Genomic DNA, 16,235 nt, shown 5'->3' on the forward strand with positions numbered 1-16,235 from the left:
TGCTTCCCTCAGAGCCGGGGCGAGCATGGCAGACGGAGCTCACGCCCTGCGCGGCGGCGGCGGCGGCGGCGGCGGCAGCCGGGGCTCCAGCCCCTCCGCCAGCCCCCTCATAGGCAGAGGGGGAAAGAGCCGCTCGCTACCCACCACCACCACGTCGTCGTCGTCGTCGTCGTCGTCCTCCGCCTCTTCGCTGCACCAGCAACGGCGGACGCCGCCCGCGTCGCCCAAGCAGCAGCCGCCGCCGCCGCCGCCGCAGCAGCAGCAGCATCAACAACAAGCGGCGTCTCGTGGGAACGCGCCCGGGCATTGCTTCAAGAGGGTGACCCTCACCAAGCCCACCTTCTGCCACTACTGCACCGACTTCATCTGGGGGCTAGCCGGGTACCTGTGCGAAGGTAACGGCGGGCTCGGGGGGGGGGGGAGAGGGAGAAAGCGAGAGCGCGCGCGCGCGCGTGCCTGTGGAAGGGAGGGAGGGAGGCTCCTGCAAATTAATCGATCAGTTAATTAATTAATTAATTAATTAATTAATTAATTAATTTGTACCCCGCTCTCCAGACGAAAACCTCAGGGCGGTTCACAGCATACGGATACCAAACACACACACACACACACACACACAAATACATAATAAAAAACAAGAACGTGAATCTCCTCAGGACCCCTAGTGGGGGAATTACCAGTGGAAGAGATGTGGAGTCTTTTCGTGTGTGTGTTACGCGTGAGACCCTGAATTAATCAATATGTTTCTTGGTATGCCGCCCTCCACCCAAAGATTTCAGGTGGTTCATAACATATGAATACAATGTAGACGTATGCACGGGATACATGATAAAAACAAGAATAATCTCCTCATGACCCGTATCGGGGAAATTATCCATAGAAGAATCATAGAATTGTTGGAAGGGACCTTAAGGGTCATCTAGGCCAACCCCCTGCAGTGCAGGAATATTTCACCTGATGTGACGCTTGAAGCCGTGACCCTGAGATTAAAAGTCTCCTGCTCTGCCGAATGAGCTGATGTGGTTATGTGTGTATGTGTGTATGTATGAGACCCTGGATTGATTGATCTATCTATCTATCTATCTAGTTAGTTAGTTATTTTGTATGCTGCCCTCCACTCGAAGATCTCAGGGCGGTTCACAACATACAAATGCAACACACACACACATAGAGACACACATGATACATAATAAAAGCAAGAACGTTAATCTCACAACTCCTGATGGGGGTGTTATCACTAGGAGAAATGTGGTTTGGGGTGGGTGTATGTGTGTGTTAGGGACAGATTTCATTTTTCTTCCTATTTTGGGTGAGTGGCAGCCTGTTCTCAAGAGAAAGGGTTAGGCAACAGACACACACACTCTTTTTGCGAGGTCTCCTCTGCGCCTGCAAGCAGGCAGAAATGCAGCTGGTGAAGCTTTCTCAGTCACTTGATCGCCATACCAGCAGCAGAAGGACTTCCTTTTGTAGGTTTGCCAACATTTCCCTTCCTGGTGGTAACAGCCTCTCAGAGTGGGTTCCCCCCCTTCCTCTGGCAATGAAACCGCTAGCACATTTGCAGGGCCCGGTGTGGTTTCAGATTGGATGGGGGGCTGCACGTTCAGATTCCTGCATTGGAGGGGGTGGTACTAGATGACCCTTAGACGACCCCCCCTTCCAACTCTACGATTCTGTGATTCATCTCTGTGTTGGGAAAAGCTTTTCCTGTTGCAGCAGCAAATGCAAATCACTTTCCCTTGTAAGATTGCCAAGGTGGGGCTTCTGTTACTTAAATAGTTGCCTAACAGGTTGGTATCATTCGGGTGAAGCTGTTAGTGCCATTTATGTGCCGGTAAAAACTTACTGGGTTGCCATAGAGCCAGATGCCAGGGACTTTCCCTTGTAGAGGTGGCTATGTATATGTGTATGTGTAGGTATATATTCCTGACAAGATTTCTTTGTCTTGACATCTTGAGGTCTATCAGATGAAGCTTTCCTCATCACTTCTTTTTGCCCTGGGAAAAACCTCCCTGTTGCACTACAGCTATAAGGGAATTCCCGCTTAATAGGTTGTCAGTACTTGCAGGTCCCGTTATCCAAGCACTCGTTATATGAAAATTCACTTATCCAAACACAAGGAATTAGTACCCAAACCTTGCTATACACACCACTGATTCAGATATCCAAACAGGCAGACCTGTGTGTAGCCGTTTCACCAGAAACCATGGTGGGAGGATGGGAAAGATTGGACAAATAAGAAAGCATTTTGCCCTTCCTTGTTTGCCTTTTGCAAGGTTTCAGAAGGTTTCTCTGGGTTTTTCATCGTTTTGGGGCAAAATTCTGTGGTTGGGAACACATTAGAAATTTCCCCATAGGAATAAATGGAAATCGTCAACGTCTTGTGCAAACATTCGCCTAAAAAACTTTCCTGAGAATGCATTGTGTTTGGGTAGTGAGACCGGTGTACATTTGTCTCCTCAAAAGCTGCCTGGCACTTAGAAACTTAGCAGCTGAGTCCTTTATCATAGTTTCCTCTCTGTTGCCAGAAACAAACTAGTCACATCATCTCAGAGCATGTCATTCCGTGGAAGCTGGTTGTGTTAGATTTGATTACTCAAGAAACTCTGTCACCCACAGGTAGATTAGAATGCATAGGCTAGCAAACTGGTGCAACGTTTATGGTTTTCTGTGACTGGCTTACTCTTACTGTGGGACTTACTCTCTTTTTGAGGGGTCAGAGATGAACAGATGCTTACAAGGGGTGTAAATGTTAAACCCCTTCTGTGTGCACTTGAGTCTTTTGGGACTGTCAGGGTCTTGGCCCTTCCATGCTGATGGGCTGCTATTTGTGGGCTGAAGAGTTGCTCCTTAGTGTCCCTTGTTTTCTGTGGTAAAATTGCCTCCTGTTCATGGCCTGCTCTTCTTCCATCTTGGAGGTTGGTAGGTCAACTTAGGCAAATGGTATTGGTTTCACTAAAGGAGAAGAGAGAAGAGGGAATAGGGTTGTGTGCCCCCCCCCCCCGCTGCACATGTTAGCCATGCCATGCATTTGGTGCACATGGCAAGAGGTTCTGTGCATGTACTGATGTACACTCATAGAGCTCCTTCATATGAATGGGGATCTTGGACCAGTCAGGATCACCTTTGCATGGGAAAACTCTGTGCAGATGCCAGTATGCCTGTAGAGGCCGCTTCATATATGCATAGGAAGGGCGCCCAGTGTTAGAAACTTGGATATATAAGGTAATTGCCAAATGGCACCTTAAACCCAGGTTACAGTTGCCACAATGGACTTTCTCTGTGCCTTTTTGGGCACAACTCCACTGGCCAGGGCATGACACTTCTGTTGTTTGTCTTTCTCTGTCTTGCCTTCCACCAGAAACCAACATTTTATAGTTGAAATAAATACTGAACAACCTGAAGGTTATTCTGAACAAAGAACTTAATTATCCTTTTTTCAGAACTTGGATTATTTTCACTGTGGCATGCATTCCGTCCTGTCTAGATTATTCTTTCCTTCTGAAACATGGTTTTGACATCATTGTTAGTTTCAAGTAAAGATCCTTTTTCTTCCATCCAGCTGTTAGAGCCTGTTCAATATGATACTTTGCTACTTGGTCTTTATTGAGGTGGGAGCCAGTTTGCTGGGAGTAAGATCTCCCCAGATAATTTGTTTTTTTTCTCCATACAGTAACCATGATAAAAAGGGGAAGGATCATCTGGCTTTGAGACTTGCCTCTCTTACCTACCTTGTATCCTGAGTGTAAAGCAAGTTACTGGATGCATTGAGCCTATTTGAAGTTTTGTGCTATGCATAATTTCTGAGTCTGCAGGGCTGTTTCCTCCCCTTTCCTTTGGAGGAAGCAGCTGTTGTCCCTGTTTGTTCTTGATGCATTAGGGTCTAAACATCTTGACACGCCACACTGATCTGTTCTAACTTGCTAAGATGCAGACATCATAAGATGGCCTTGAGCACAAAGGTCGCATACAGAAGGGTGACATACGTTATTTAAAGATTTAGAGTGGCACTATGATTAAGCATTGCTCATATCCATATTACATAAAAAAGAGGGTGTGAGCTAGGTATGGAACCCTGGGAATGAGTCATATACTATATAGCTAGGTATAATTGAGCAATGCAGTAGTGTGTGTGTGTGTGTGTGTGTTTATGCACCAACCAGGAGTTCTTTTGCATCAACTAATTTGGAAGAAGTTTAAACCAAGAACACTGAAGTGCCTATTTTGCGTGTGAGAAGAGAGAGAATCTTATGCGAACTCACTTACAGAAGATTACACAAAAATGTTTATCATAAATAACAAAGGAAAGTCTTGATGTAAAGGTGATACGTTATTGCTTGCCTTAATCATTACTTCAATGCAAAGCAGTAATATACTTATCATGAACATGTTCAGTAGATCTTTCCTTCCTTGTTTTCTAGTCGCTTCTTTAGCTGATAAACATTGAAATATTGACCCATAGATTAGGGACATGGGTGGCGCTGTGGTCTAAACCTCTGAGCCTAGGGCTTGCCGATCAAAAGGTCAGCGGTTTGAATCACCGTGACTGGGTGAGCTCCCGTTGCTCAGTCCCTGCTCCTGCCAACCTAGCAGTTTGAAAGCACGTCAAAGTGCAAGTAGATAAATAGGTACCGCTCCGGCGGGAAGGTAAATGGCGTTTCCATGCGCTGTACTGATTCGCCAGAAGCGGGTTAGTCATGCTGGCCACATGACCCGGAAGCTGTACGCCGGCTCCCTCGGCCAATAAAGTGAGATGAGCGCCGCAACCCCAGAGTCGTCCGCGACTGGACCTGATGGTCAGGGGTCCCTTTACCTTTTTACTAATAATAGTCTCTTTTGTAAAGAACGTCATACTTCTCATGGCCTTTTACACAGCTTTTTCCCTTTCATCCCTGGTCCCATTTTAGTCAATAATCCAATTTCTGTCTCTTTCATAAGACTGTAATTCTTTCCTTCATTCACACCTTGATAAATTACATTCATTATGAATGGTCCTTGGCTAGAGGAAAAGTCATCATAAAATGTCTGCTCAGTGTGGTTATGCTCTGAATGTTTTAAACAATGGATATAATGTATTTGAGGTGAACATTTGCAGTTAAGAAATAGCAATTTTGACTGCATAATTGCACTTTTGAGTTCATCTACAAGCTAAAGCTTTGTGGGATTTTTGACTCAGAGCAAATTAAAACAAAGTTTAGGCATACAATTTGTTTTAAAGTACTTTGAAAATGTTCAGAAATGCTTTTTCAGGACTGCTACTGAAATGGGCTACATTTTAACCTAATTTTAATCTTTTTTACATTTCTGAAAACTTTATCCATAAATTAGAAAAAATAAACAAGATTAATTACTATTTCTTATTAAAAAGAGTTCTGAAGCAAATGGCAATACAAACAGCTCAGCCTACTTGGTTGGAATTGTATGCTTCCATCTCTAAGTCATGGGATGCAGGTGGCGCTGTGGGTTAAAGCCTCAGCGCCTAGGACTTGCCGATCGAAAGGTCGGCGGTTCGAATCCCTGCGGCGGGGTGCGCTCCCGCTGCTCGGTCCCAGCGCCTGCCAACCTAGCAGTTCGAAAGCACCTCCGGGTGCAAGTAGATAAATAGGGACCGCTTACCAGCGGGAAGGTAAACGGCGTTTCCGTGTGCGGCTCTGGCTCGCCAGAGCAGCGATGTCACGCTGGCCACGTGACCCGGAAGTGTCTCCGGACAGCGCTGGCCCCTGGCCTCTTAAGTGAGATGGGCGCACAACCCCAGAGTCTGTCAAGACTGGCCCGTACGGGCAGGGGTACCTTTACCTTTTTTTATCTCTAAGTCTGTGCCATCAATTTTCTTCAGTATTTACAATGACTCACCATTAGATCTGGTCATATATAATGTTTTTCATCTAGCCATGGCTAGGAGATATGGATATTTCATTTTGATGACTGTAACCTTGGTTTAAGACGCCATTTGGCAACTAGCTTATATATCTGAATTTCTAACACTGATAGATTAGTTTTCTTTTTGACTTGGATCCCTCCACCTTTTGAAGTTGCTCTGTACAAATTAATTTCCCCAGCATGTCCCCCCCCCATTTATTTTAGTTACACTTGATTCCATTATTGCTTGAACCTGCCATAGACCTTCTTTCACTGATCCGTTGAAAGTTGATTCACTTAACTAGCAGTAAAGAAAGTGATGATTCAACCATGAACTCATAAGCGATATCCAATGTGATAATTGAGAATTTTGACCCCTTTGTGAAAATACTGCTAAAATTCCTGTGCTGTTAGATAGTTAGGTTTGAGCATAATCCCATTATTTATCACACATACAATATTTGTGAAGAGTGCCCAGTTCTCTCTTGATCTGGTCCTCATCCCTGAGTTCTGAGTTCAAAGGTTGCTTGTTGAAAAGAGGACTGCAATTCCAGGAAATGATCTTATTACTTTCTCTTGATTACCAAAACTGATCAACTATGTTTTTGGGAGCTTCATGCCAAAGGATTTCTTAAGGAGAGCCGACAGTTTCTGTAGGAACCAGAAAAAGAAATTTGAGAGAAGTCTAGGGCCAGTAACATGCAAAAGTTTTCAATTTGGATATAGGTCCTATGATCACTGTTAATACATTTTATCACTTAAGGGAGAGATTTTCAATTAGTGTGCCGTGGCACCCTGGGGTGCCTTGAATGATGGTCAGGGATGCCACAGGCAATGCTGAACACTGTACCTCTTTCCTTCCCTCCCTCCTCTTATGCCCTCTTGCGTCTCTACCTCCCAAAGGCTTGCACAGCTGTTTATTGCAGCAGCTCTGGCTATGAGCCCCACAGGTGAATGATGCCTCTGGGAGACACCTCTCTTTGGGGCAGGGTGGGGGAGCTCAGAGACCAGGGGAGGCAGCAGCAGTTGCCCAGAGGACTCCCAAGGAGAGAGGGGAGGCGAGGAAGCTGAGGGAACACTCCACAAGGGAGGGTGTTTGAAAAGGGTTGAGAGGCTGCCAGCTCTTCAGGCAATGGGTGACATAACTGGGCTCCTGAGCCCCACAGGGGTGCCGAAGAAGGAATGTAGTCAGTCAAGGGAGCCGTGGAGTCAAAAAGGTTGAAAACCTCTGACTTAAGGTATCCATCGAGAGTTTTTATATACTTCATGTAATGCTTCTGTTTCAATACCATGACTTGCTTTGTGAGGCAAACATGGTTATAAAGGCCCTGATTTTCTAGGGAGATCTCCCCCTGCCCCACAATGCTGACTGTTGTTTCAGAAAAAAAAGAGCAAAACTTGTAGATTTCATAAAAGTTAGCAGTCATCTGAGTGCATTTTCTGGAAACCTAAGTAAATTTTGGGTTGTGGCAATCCCATTGGCAAATAATAACCCAGACTGAAGTTGAAGAGGGAAATGAGATCACTTAAACGTCTTTGGCTGTAACTTCTTTCTTCATTTAATTGCAGCACTGCCACAGTGAGTAACATTTCTGCTTCAGTTAGTCAGTTGTTTCAGGCTCCTGGATATTGGACTATTAGGTTTCCCTCCATACATGCATAAGCCTGAGGATCTGGTGTTAGTTCCACTGTGCTAGAATTGTATTTGATTTTCTTGGCCATTGTGGTTCAGATTCTGCACAGCCTCCTGATAGCTTGTTTATCTTTTCCACAGTTTTGACTCCATTTCTAACTGGGGTTTCCTGGTGAAAAGTATGGGCCTCCCCCATATACCACAGGTCCTCTAGCAGGTATCAACAGTGGCCTATAACTGCTAAGCAACATACCAGGGCACAGTTATGCATCACTAAATTGACAGGGGCAGTACAGTTCCTGCCCATGGGCCAAATCCATCCAAATGGGAAGATGGACTACACTCGGTGCTCAGAGTGAAGCCTGCTTGTGCCATTAAATCTTGTAGCAGTTGTTACTTTCCACGCAGGCTAAGTCTTCCCCTCCTGGGAAGCATACACCCAATGTTGATTGAATGAACATTAGGTTAGAAATAGCTATTTTTACTTCTGGTTTTCTAAGAAACACAGCTATAAAAGGTCTTTGCCACACAGTCAACCCACAATTTAGAAGTCAATAGTGAGCTTGGTTTTGATGTCTATATGTCCCTATGGTAAATTAGATAGGCAGTTTCTGTGCATATTTCTGTCAAGCTTTACCTGGTAATTGCTTTATTGTGTATTTTTGAGATGTACTTTTCCATTTAGCAGCTATTTTTTACCTAATAGTGAATACAATACCTCATCTTACATTTGCTTCAGGTTGCAGATTTTCAGGCTGCGTCCTGCGGTGACCTGGAAGTACCTGAAAGGGTTACTTCCGGGTTTCGCTGCCCACGCATGCGCAGGCGCACAAAATGACGTCACACGCATGCACAGAAACGGCGAATCACGACCCACGCATGCGCAGACGTGGGTTGCATTCTGCTCATGTTGCGAACGGACCTCCGGAATGGATCCCGTTCACAACCAGAGGTACCACTGTATGGGGGTGGTGGGCTAATCTTGGAAACAGTTATTCAACCATTGCCACACTGTGCAGTGTTGTTGTCTTCTTCTTCCCTACCCAGTCTTGTTTTTTTTAAAACATATTTTTTATTAAAGATTTCTTGGTTTACAAAAGTATGTGCAGTGTCTCCTTTTTCAAGTTACATTTTCTACAGGTCAGTTTCATTTGTTGAGACATTAGTGTTACCTTAGGAAGAAAATGGGGAAAGAGGTGGAGGGGGGCATGGTGAATGTGGGTGGGGTCAGGTGGCAATGCTTCTGTTTTACTTAATGTATGTGTGGGGTTTTGTGTCAGCGTCACTTGTGCAGGTTCTCTTTACTATTCGCTTGTGTTCCTTTGGTGGTGAGAGAGGTTGGGGTTGGCCTAGGGTGTGGTTGTGTGTTTGTGATTGGCTGTGGTAAACTTTGTTTTCATGTGTGAGTGGGGTGGGTGGGTGTTTTTGTATCAGGTTAGCCATATTGATTCGTATGCTGTTGGTGGATTCTTGTCGTTGTCTTGTTGGGCTGTGTATGTGATGTAGGGGAGCCTTACTGGTACGAAGGCGTCTTCTTCTATTTGTCCCCATGTCAGTTTGAGTTTATTGGTTAGCTTTTCTAATAAAGCTGTTTACCAGACTATTTGATACCACTGATCCATGCTTACTCCTGACAGGTCTCTCCAGTGTCTGGCTATGATATTTCTGGCTGCTGAGAGTAGGTGGGTTATGAGCTCTTTATGATGTGAGTGGGCATTATTATCTTGGAAGATGTTTAGTAGGGCCACTTCTGGGATGACTTCTAATACTTGCTTAGTTATTTTGCATATTTCTTGTATGATTGTTGTCCAGAATAGTTGGATTTTGGGGCATTCCAGCCACATGTGGAGGTATGTGCCTGTGGAGGTGCATCCTCTCCAGGATTTTGGTGAGGTTCCTGGGCGTATTAGCGCTCGTTGCCTTGGTGTTAGGTACCATCTGTAAGTGAGTTTCATAGTGAGTTCTTTCCTTTTCGCTGATACGGATTTAAAGGGAGGTTTAGACCATATTCTGGTCCACTGAGTGGGGTTAATCTCATAGCCTATGTCGTTCTCCCATTGTTTTTTGATTACGTCTAGGAGCTTTGTGGGATTTTGGAGTAGTATTTTGTATATTGCTGATACCATCCCCTTGCCATGTCCCGTTGTTGTTAGGAGGAGGTTTTCGAAGGTTGTCCGGGGCCTAGTTGCTGCTGATTTTACTACTGAATCCTACCCAGTCTTGTTGTGTTTCCAAGTAGTCCAGCCATTCTTCCTCTGTCTTACCATTCTGAGCACAGTGTCATGCTGTTGTCTCTTCCAGCCTTTAGCAGCTACTTGCCTGTTGGAGCCCATGAGTGTCCCTCATAGGGATGTGTAGGCTGCGAGCTGCTTGGAGGCAATTGCTACTTATCCCAGGAGAATTGCTGAGTGCCACATTCTAGGGCTCCCCTCCCTCCTTGTGTTTTTTTTTTTAATACTACAAGCATTGAAGATATTATCTCAACCCAGGATGCATGTCTCACCTGGGAAGAAGTGCACACACACACACACACACACACACATGGTTAGGTTCATAATTAATCACAGACTGGTTTTGCCTATCTTGATAACCTTGATAACTAACTCAAGTTCAAATGATAAGGTTTTCTGAGCCGCTTGTTCCTGTCTCAGAAGCAGTTTGGGTTTACCGGATACTCTTTTCTCACATGCACTTAATCTAAAAAACTGGAACAAAGTATTCAGTTCTGGAAGTTTGCCTGTAGAAGCAATTTCATCCTTGATTCAAAAGACAGAAGAGGTTGTGATAACAAGTGGAGCAGAATACATCAATTACTTGTAACCAGACCGAGAGAATCAATATCTTGCAACTAATGGAAGGCACGACCTTTTATGATGTGGAACTTGGAAGTCTTGAAGGGGGAAAACAAAACATTTCAACTGCCTATCCATCCGGAAGCCAAATTTATTTCCAGGACTACTACTAAATTATTTCAAAACCTTTCATAACAAGAAAAGCCACCAGCCATACATGATGATACATCGGGTTTGAGAAACTAACTAATTGGGGCTGTTTGCTTGAGTCTGCAATAGCTCAACAGTTCTACAATTTGTACAGTTTTCTATCTTATATGTAAAAGGAGCAGTTGATTGACATGAAGGAAAGGTAGATACTAGCTTCGCTTTCCAATGGCTGAATATCAGTATGGAATTTTCTGTTGAGCAAGTTCATTAGCTGCCTGTGGTTTCTCTGGGAAATTAGGCATGGTAGAAATGGCCTTAAATTAGATTAAATTCTGAACTCTTCCTTATAATATGCTTTTCGGGGGAAACCCCTGTTAGGTTATTATGGGTATTAGACCCCTACCATTATTTACTGTGAGCCCAGTATTTTACCTATGCATCTCTTGTGTTTTCTTCTCCAGGGCTTCCTAATAATTCAGTGAGGAATTTAAGTTGCATTGTGAGGGTCCAATGTTCTGCACTTGCTTTTGTCTTTAAGACTATAGTTTTGGAATGTGATACCAACGAATTCCCCCCCCCCCCGGTTAAACTGGACCAATTTAAAAATCTATTATAGTTTTTGTTTACACCTAGGATAATAAAATTTTTACGCTGTTTAAAAAATGGTAGAGGGTTTAAAAAAAGTTTAAGGACTTTTTTCTATTTCTTTTCTTCTTTTGCTTATGAAAGAAAAGAATTGCTGAAATGTGTCATTTTTCTATATGTGAGATGTTTTGCCTCCTCAGTTGTCAGCCACTGAATAAAAGGCCCTGTCCATGGAAGTCGTTGAAAATATGAACAACTTTAGCAGGGCCTTGGCTAATAATGATCACACTAATGAGGAAGTTCTTTCAAAAAATATTTTATATGGTATTGCAAAGCAAATATATCACCTTGATGTCATACCATATTTACCAACATGTTTCCTAGAAAGGATTTGTTTATTCATAATTCAGACAAAAATACTATTTTCCATTAAATATTTACAGAAGCATTTTTTGAAAGCATGTTGTGAAATAGACAGATATTGGCCACAAAACTTATATTTTGTAGGCAATTTAGTAGATAATAATAATAATAATAATAATAATAATAATACTTTATTATTGTCAATTAGTAGCTCTTGTTATGAAGTTAAAATTTTTTTTAACTGTTATGAAGTTAAATTTAATATAAACTGGTATAGCACAGAAATGAGCAAAAACAAGTTTTAAACTCTCACTTTCCCAGTTTCTTGTATTACAGTCCAAGGAGCTCAAATTGTCATCAACTATATAGCACTTAATAGGATCCACTCTTTGCATATTAATTTAGGTTCTGATTGAGAACTCTAATCAGCACGACTTAAAACAGATATGATAGATAAAGCAACGACTTAGATGATTCAGCCTAAACGCTACAAACAATAAAGGCTTCTGCTTCTGCATCCAGTAGCTGATAGCTTCAAGGTCATCTGTGCTCAGCTGCAGCATCTGCTGAAGAGGACAATGGAAAATAGAAGCAATTACCCTTCAAACAAAATGAGTAGCACATGATCAAAAGATGGCAAATCCCACAGAGCCCTTTTAAAATGGCAGCTAAATTTTTAGCATCTGAAGAACAGCCATTGTCTCCTTGAAAACTGGTGCTGCCTGTCAAAGTGTGTGAGTAAGGTTGAAAGCCTAGGCATACGCATGAGGAAGTCAAGTCTAAATGAGTTCAGTTGGACTTAAATAAACATGTTTGGAATTACAAGACAACATAGAAAATGTGGAATTGCCTTGCCAGTGACGCCACATAGGAAGAAGTCAAAGCGAATAAGAAATGGGTTCAAACTACTGTATGTTGATCACAAGATTTACATGTGACAATAGATGTAACAGGATGTGGAATTCAAGCACTGATATAGCATAATGACAAGGTGTGACTAAAGATGTTCTTTTTTCACAGCTGCCATGTGCTGGGTTGATGTTTTTATTGCGCTATCCGCTAAAACCCCAATATGTCTTTCCTAGCTAGTCACTGCTAGTTCAGACATCAGCTTGCATGCAACAACAGGATTTTTTGCCCTTATGTGCCTCTTTTTACACTTGCTTTCATTGACCTGCCTTTGCTATTTAGTTGTTTAGTCACCCAATCTGGAGAAACTGATTTGGAGCTCTTTGCAGTTTGCTTGAATTTTCACTTTTCTGAATAATTTATATAGCAGAATTCAGTGCTTCAGACTGCTTTAGATACTTTATCTCTGTATGGTAGGCAATTATTGTCCCCATCTTTCAGATAGGAGAAGGTAGGCTGTAGCTGTGAAAAATGCAAATTCCATGCTGCAGATGATTAAGAAATGAATTGAAAATAAAACTTCAGAAGGCATAGTACCCTTACAGAATTTGAAAAAGGAGAGCTTAGTTCTGGAAAAGAGGTAGAAGAACATAACCAAAATAACCAGGGGCCTGGGACTATGGGGAAATTCTACAACATTTGGGTTTGTTTGTTTTTGGGCAAGTATGGAGGGACACGACAGGTTTATAAAAAAAATGTGGTGGTATGGAGAAAAGGGATAGGAAGAAGTTTCTCTCAAAATACTAGAAGTTGGGGTCATCTAATGAAACTAACAGCAGTTTCAGGACAGAAAAAAGCAAGGACTCCTTTACACAATACAACATTGAATCCGGGATTAATGGTATAATTGGAATTTTAATGGTTTTTTAAATGACCAATTAACACACATCCTTTCTTTTCTACAGTTTGCAATTTTATGTCTCATGAGAAGTGCCTGAAGCATGTGAAGATGCCATGCTCTTGTGTTGCTCCAAGTCTTGTAAGGGTAAGTTGCCCCAAGTATCTACATCTCCTGCTTAACTCTTGAGTTTCTTTCTCCTTCCCTTTCATCTGCCTTTATGCTGAAAACCATTTGATGTTATATGCTTTTTGGTGTGCCATGAAATGTTTCTGTAGGAGAAATACAAGTAAACAAAATAACAAATTGTCCCTAAACAAAGGTGTAGGTTAACATTTCAGTATACTAATTCTGTTAACAACTAGAAGAGGTAATGAAATGCCTAGCAGTATTTATTCTGTCCCAAAGATCTGAAAAATTTGCAGCGTTAAAATATCAATTAGCAGAACTGAAATAAGGCAATATAATACATTGTGTGACAACATGTGGTCAATCTTGTGCAAGGATAATAAATGGAAACTCCTATCTTGCAAGAGTTTGGGACATTTTATAATAGATCTTCAAAACTGTATTCAGTATTTCAGTCTGGCCTGAACTTTTCCCTGTTACTTTCGAAAATAAGAATTATTGCTACTATTGTTTACTGGAACACAAACTGGAGATATCTGAAGCCTTTAGTTCTGTTCATAGAAATATAATCAAAGCAAATGCAGTTATGATAGTATCTACATGTAGGTGGCTAAATAGGGTCAGATGGAATTGTACAACTTGTGAAGAACAGTTCTTTTTAGTTTAGAGATTTTATAATATCTTCTAGACCAGGGGTAGCCAACTCTCAAGAGCCTGCAATCTACTTTCAGAATTAAAAACTGGCAGTGATCTACCCCCCCCTTTTTTTGGTGTTCAGCTCAAAGTTGTTGAGGTTTTTTTGGGGAGGAGGAAAGCCCCGTTTTTGGGGGGGGGGTTCAGCTCACAGTTGAGCTTTTTTGGGAGGAGTTCCATTTTGGGGGGGGGGGTTAAAGGCAAGGGACAAAGGGGTAAAATCACTCACAAGAAGATCGCTATGGCTCAAAACAGCAACACAGAGAAAGCTCCATCTTCCCTTCCAGAGATCATACAACAAATGGAAGGCGGGGCAGGGGGCGGGGCAGGAGTAATTTTTAGCAACGCTAAGGAAAGGGAGCCAGAGATTGGCCGCAATCTACCAAAACCTCATAGGGATCTACCAGTAGATCGCAATCGACCTGTTGGACATCCCTGTTCTAGACATATGAAGGTCTTCGTGATCATTGGCCATGCAAAAGACCAGGTGTTAAGAGCCAAATGATGGAGAGTTGTCAGGGTGACATAATAGCTCCTACCACCCCTTTTGAAAATACCCTAGAATCAAGTGGACCCTGATTTCCTGATATGCATATATACCTTTCAAGGTGAATACATGTCTACATTCTGGAACACAATGAAAAGGAGAAGGAACAGACATTTTCTTATTGGATATTACTTTGACAACAGCTCCTCCAGGCAGAGGGGTGGGAAAAGGAGAGGATGTGGAATTGCATGTTTCTGCACTCCGTCTGTATGCAAATAACTGCACTTTTAAGTTTAGATTTAGTATGTCATCCATAATATTGGTTCAAAGTCATGGGCAGCGATGATTTCATTTTTTATTATGTCAGTTTTGTTATGATTCTTGTTGATTTTGAAAAAGTTGAGGTCAGGAGAATACCCTTGAATTTATGTTGCCTCTGTAGCATGATACTTACTTTTTTAAGCTTAAAACTATAGCAAGCATAAGTGACATGGTTGCAGTGGAGTTTCCTTCATTTGCTACTGCAGAGAATGCTTTTTTATTTCTGTGCTTTGTCCTCAGAAGCCTTTTCCTTCAAGCTAACATAAGCAACCCCCTCTTGCATGTGACTTTTAAGTCTTCAGCATTAAAAGGTGTCATGAAATGTTCAACTGCTTCTGTTAATTACAGGCTGCCTGATGGGCTTGGAAGATAATATTCTGCTGTCCAAAAGCAGCCATATGGGACAGCTGTATTGTGTGTTGGCTGCATGAAGCAAACATTCACTTTGGCTCTTAGCTTAAAAACATAACAGAAGGCTTAATGCTAGTTTATTCTATGTATGGGAAGCTTCTATTTTTGTCCCCTACCCTTCTTGCTGATTATACAAAGTGGCTATTTGTGGAAAGTTCTAATATATGAAGGGTGTTAAAGATTTCTTCCTGCTGGATTCTTAGAGCATGCTAATGTTATAAACCAGGAATTGCATTTTGAATACTTAAGGGTAAAGGGAATCTGGCTAAGAGTCAGCTTCGTCTGAATTTTTCGCTTGATGCTAAGCAAAATGGGGATTATCCCGGACTTAATGAAAATGTCACTTTAAAGCAGGACATGGAATTCAAGGTCAAGTAAAGGCTCACAAAATAAGAAGCATGCCATGAGTCAGATAAGTTCATGTGTCGACAATGTTCAAAGAGAAATTATGGCATTTGCGTACTATGATGAATCTTTGTTGCTTGGACTTGGTTACAAGCTGGATGGAGTCCAAAATATATCAAACATTTTTGTGAGCAGCCTGTATTGTCTAGTACTGTACCTATTTTAGTTTAAACAAATGCATGTATAGTTGTCTTCAGGAAATTATTTTTGACTTCTGGTTGAACTCTAAAGCTTCTCACTGCTTTATGTGTCGTTTCATTTGGTCCTGATAAAAGTCTTTTGCTATTATTGCTTTGACCTGCATGCAGTCTTGTTCAGTACTTCTTCCTTGCATCTTTTCCCTTATGCGTTGGCTAAAGATCTTTTGTTGTCTTGTTAATTTGGCTTTTATCACCCCAAAGTATACAAGGATAAGATAAATTGTAGGATTTATTTATTTATTTGCTTGCTTGCTTTGCTTACAGCATTTGTAGTTAAGCAAATCACCTTGTGCATGAGCTGTGCTTTAGGAGGGGGAAACTAGTGAGGTTTTTTGCCCTGGGTGAAGCCTCCAGAGGAGTGATTGAGGCTCCTAGCCTGTGTGTGTATGGGTACGCAAATGTGCACGGGGGTGTGCCAAACTGGGTCTTTGACACAGGTGAAATAAAGCCTAGTTTCGCCCCT

The 16,235-nt window shown here is 42.2% G+C and overlaps 1 protein-coding gene across 1 annotated transcript in view; it reads left to right on the plus strand.

The window, feature by feature from the left end:
• Positions 1-16,235, plus strand: part of DGKQ (diacylglycerol kinase theta) — a 75,412-nt gene continuing 59,177 nt past the window's right edge. The window contains exons 1-2 of the mRNA XM_079959251.1: positions 1-395; positions 13,194-13,273. Of these exons, the coding sequence (XP_079815377.1) occupies positions 26-395; positions 13,194-13,273 (450 nt within the window). The 5' untranslated portion in view covers positions 1-25. The remainder of the gene's footprint in view (positions 396-13,193; positions 13,274-16,235) is intronic.

The sequence above is a fragment of the Podarcis cretensis genome (genome assembly GCF_951804945.1).
Source record: "Podarcis cretensis genome assembly, chromosome: 17".
Classification (NCBI taxonomy): Eukaryota; Metazoa; Chordata; class Lepidosauria; order Squamata; family Lacertidae; genus Podarcis; species Podarcis cretensis.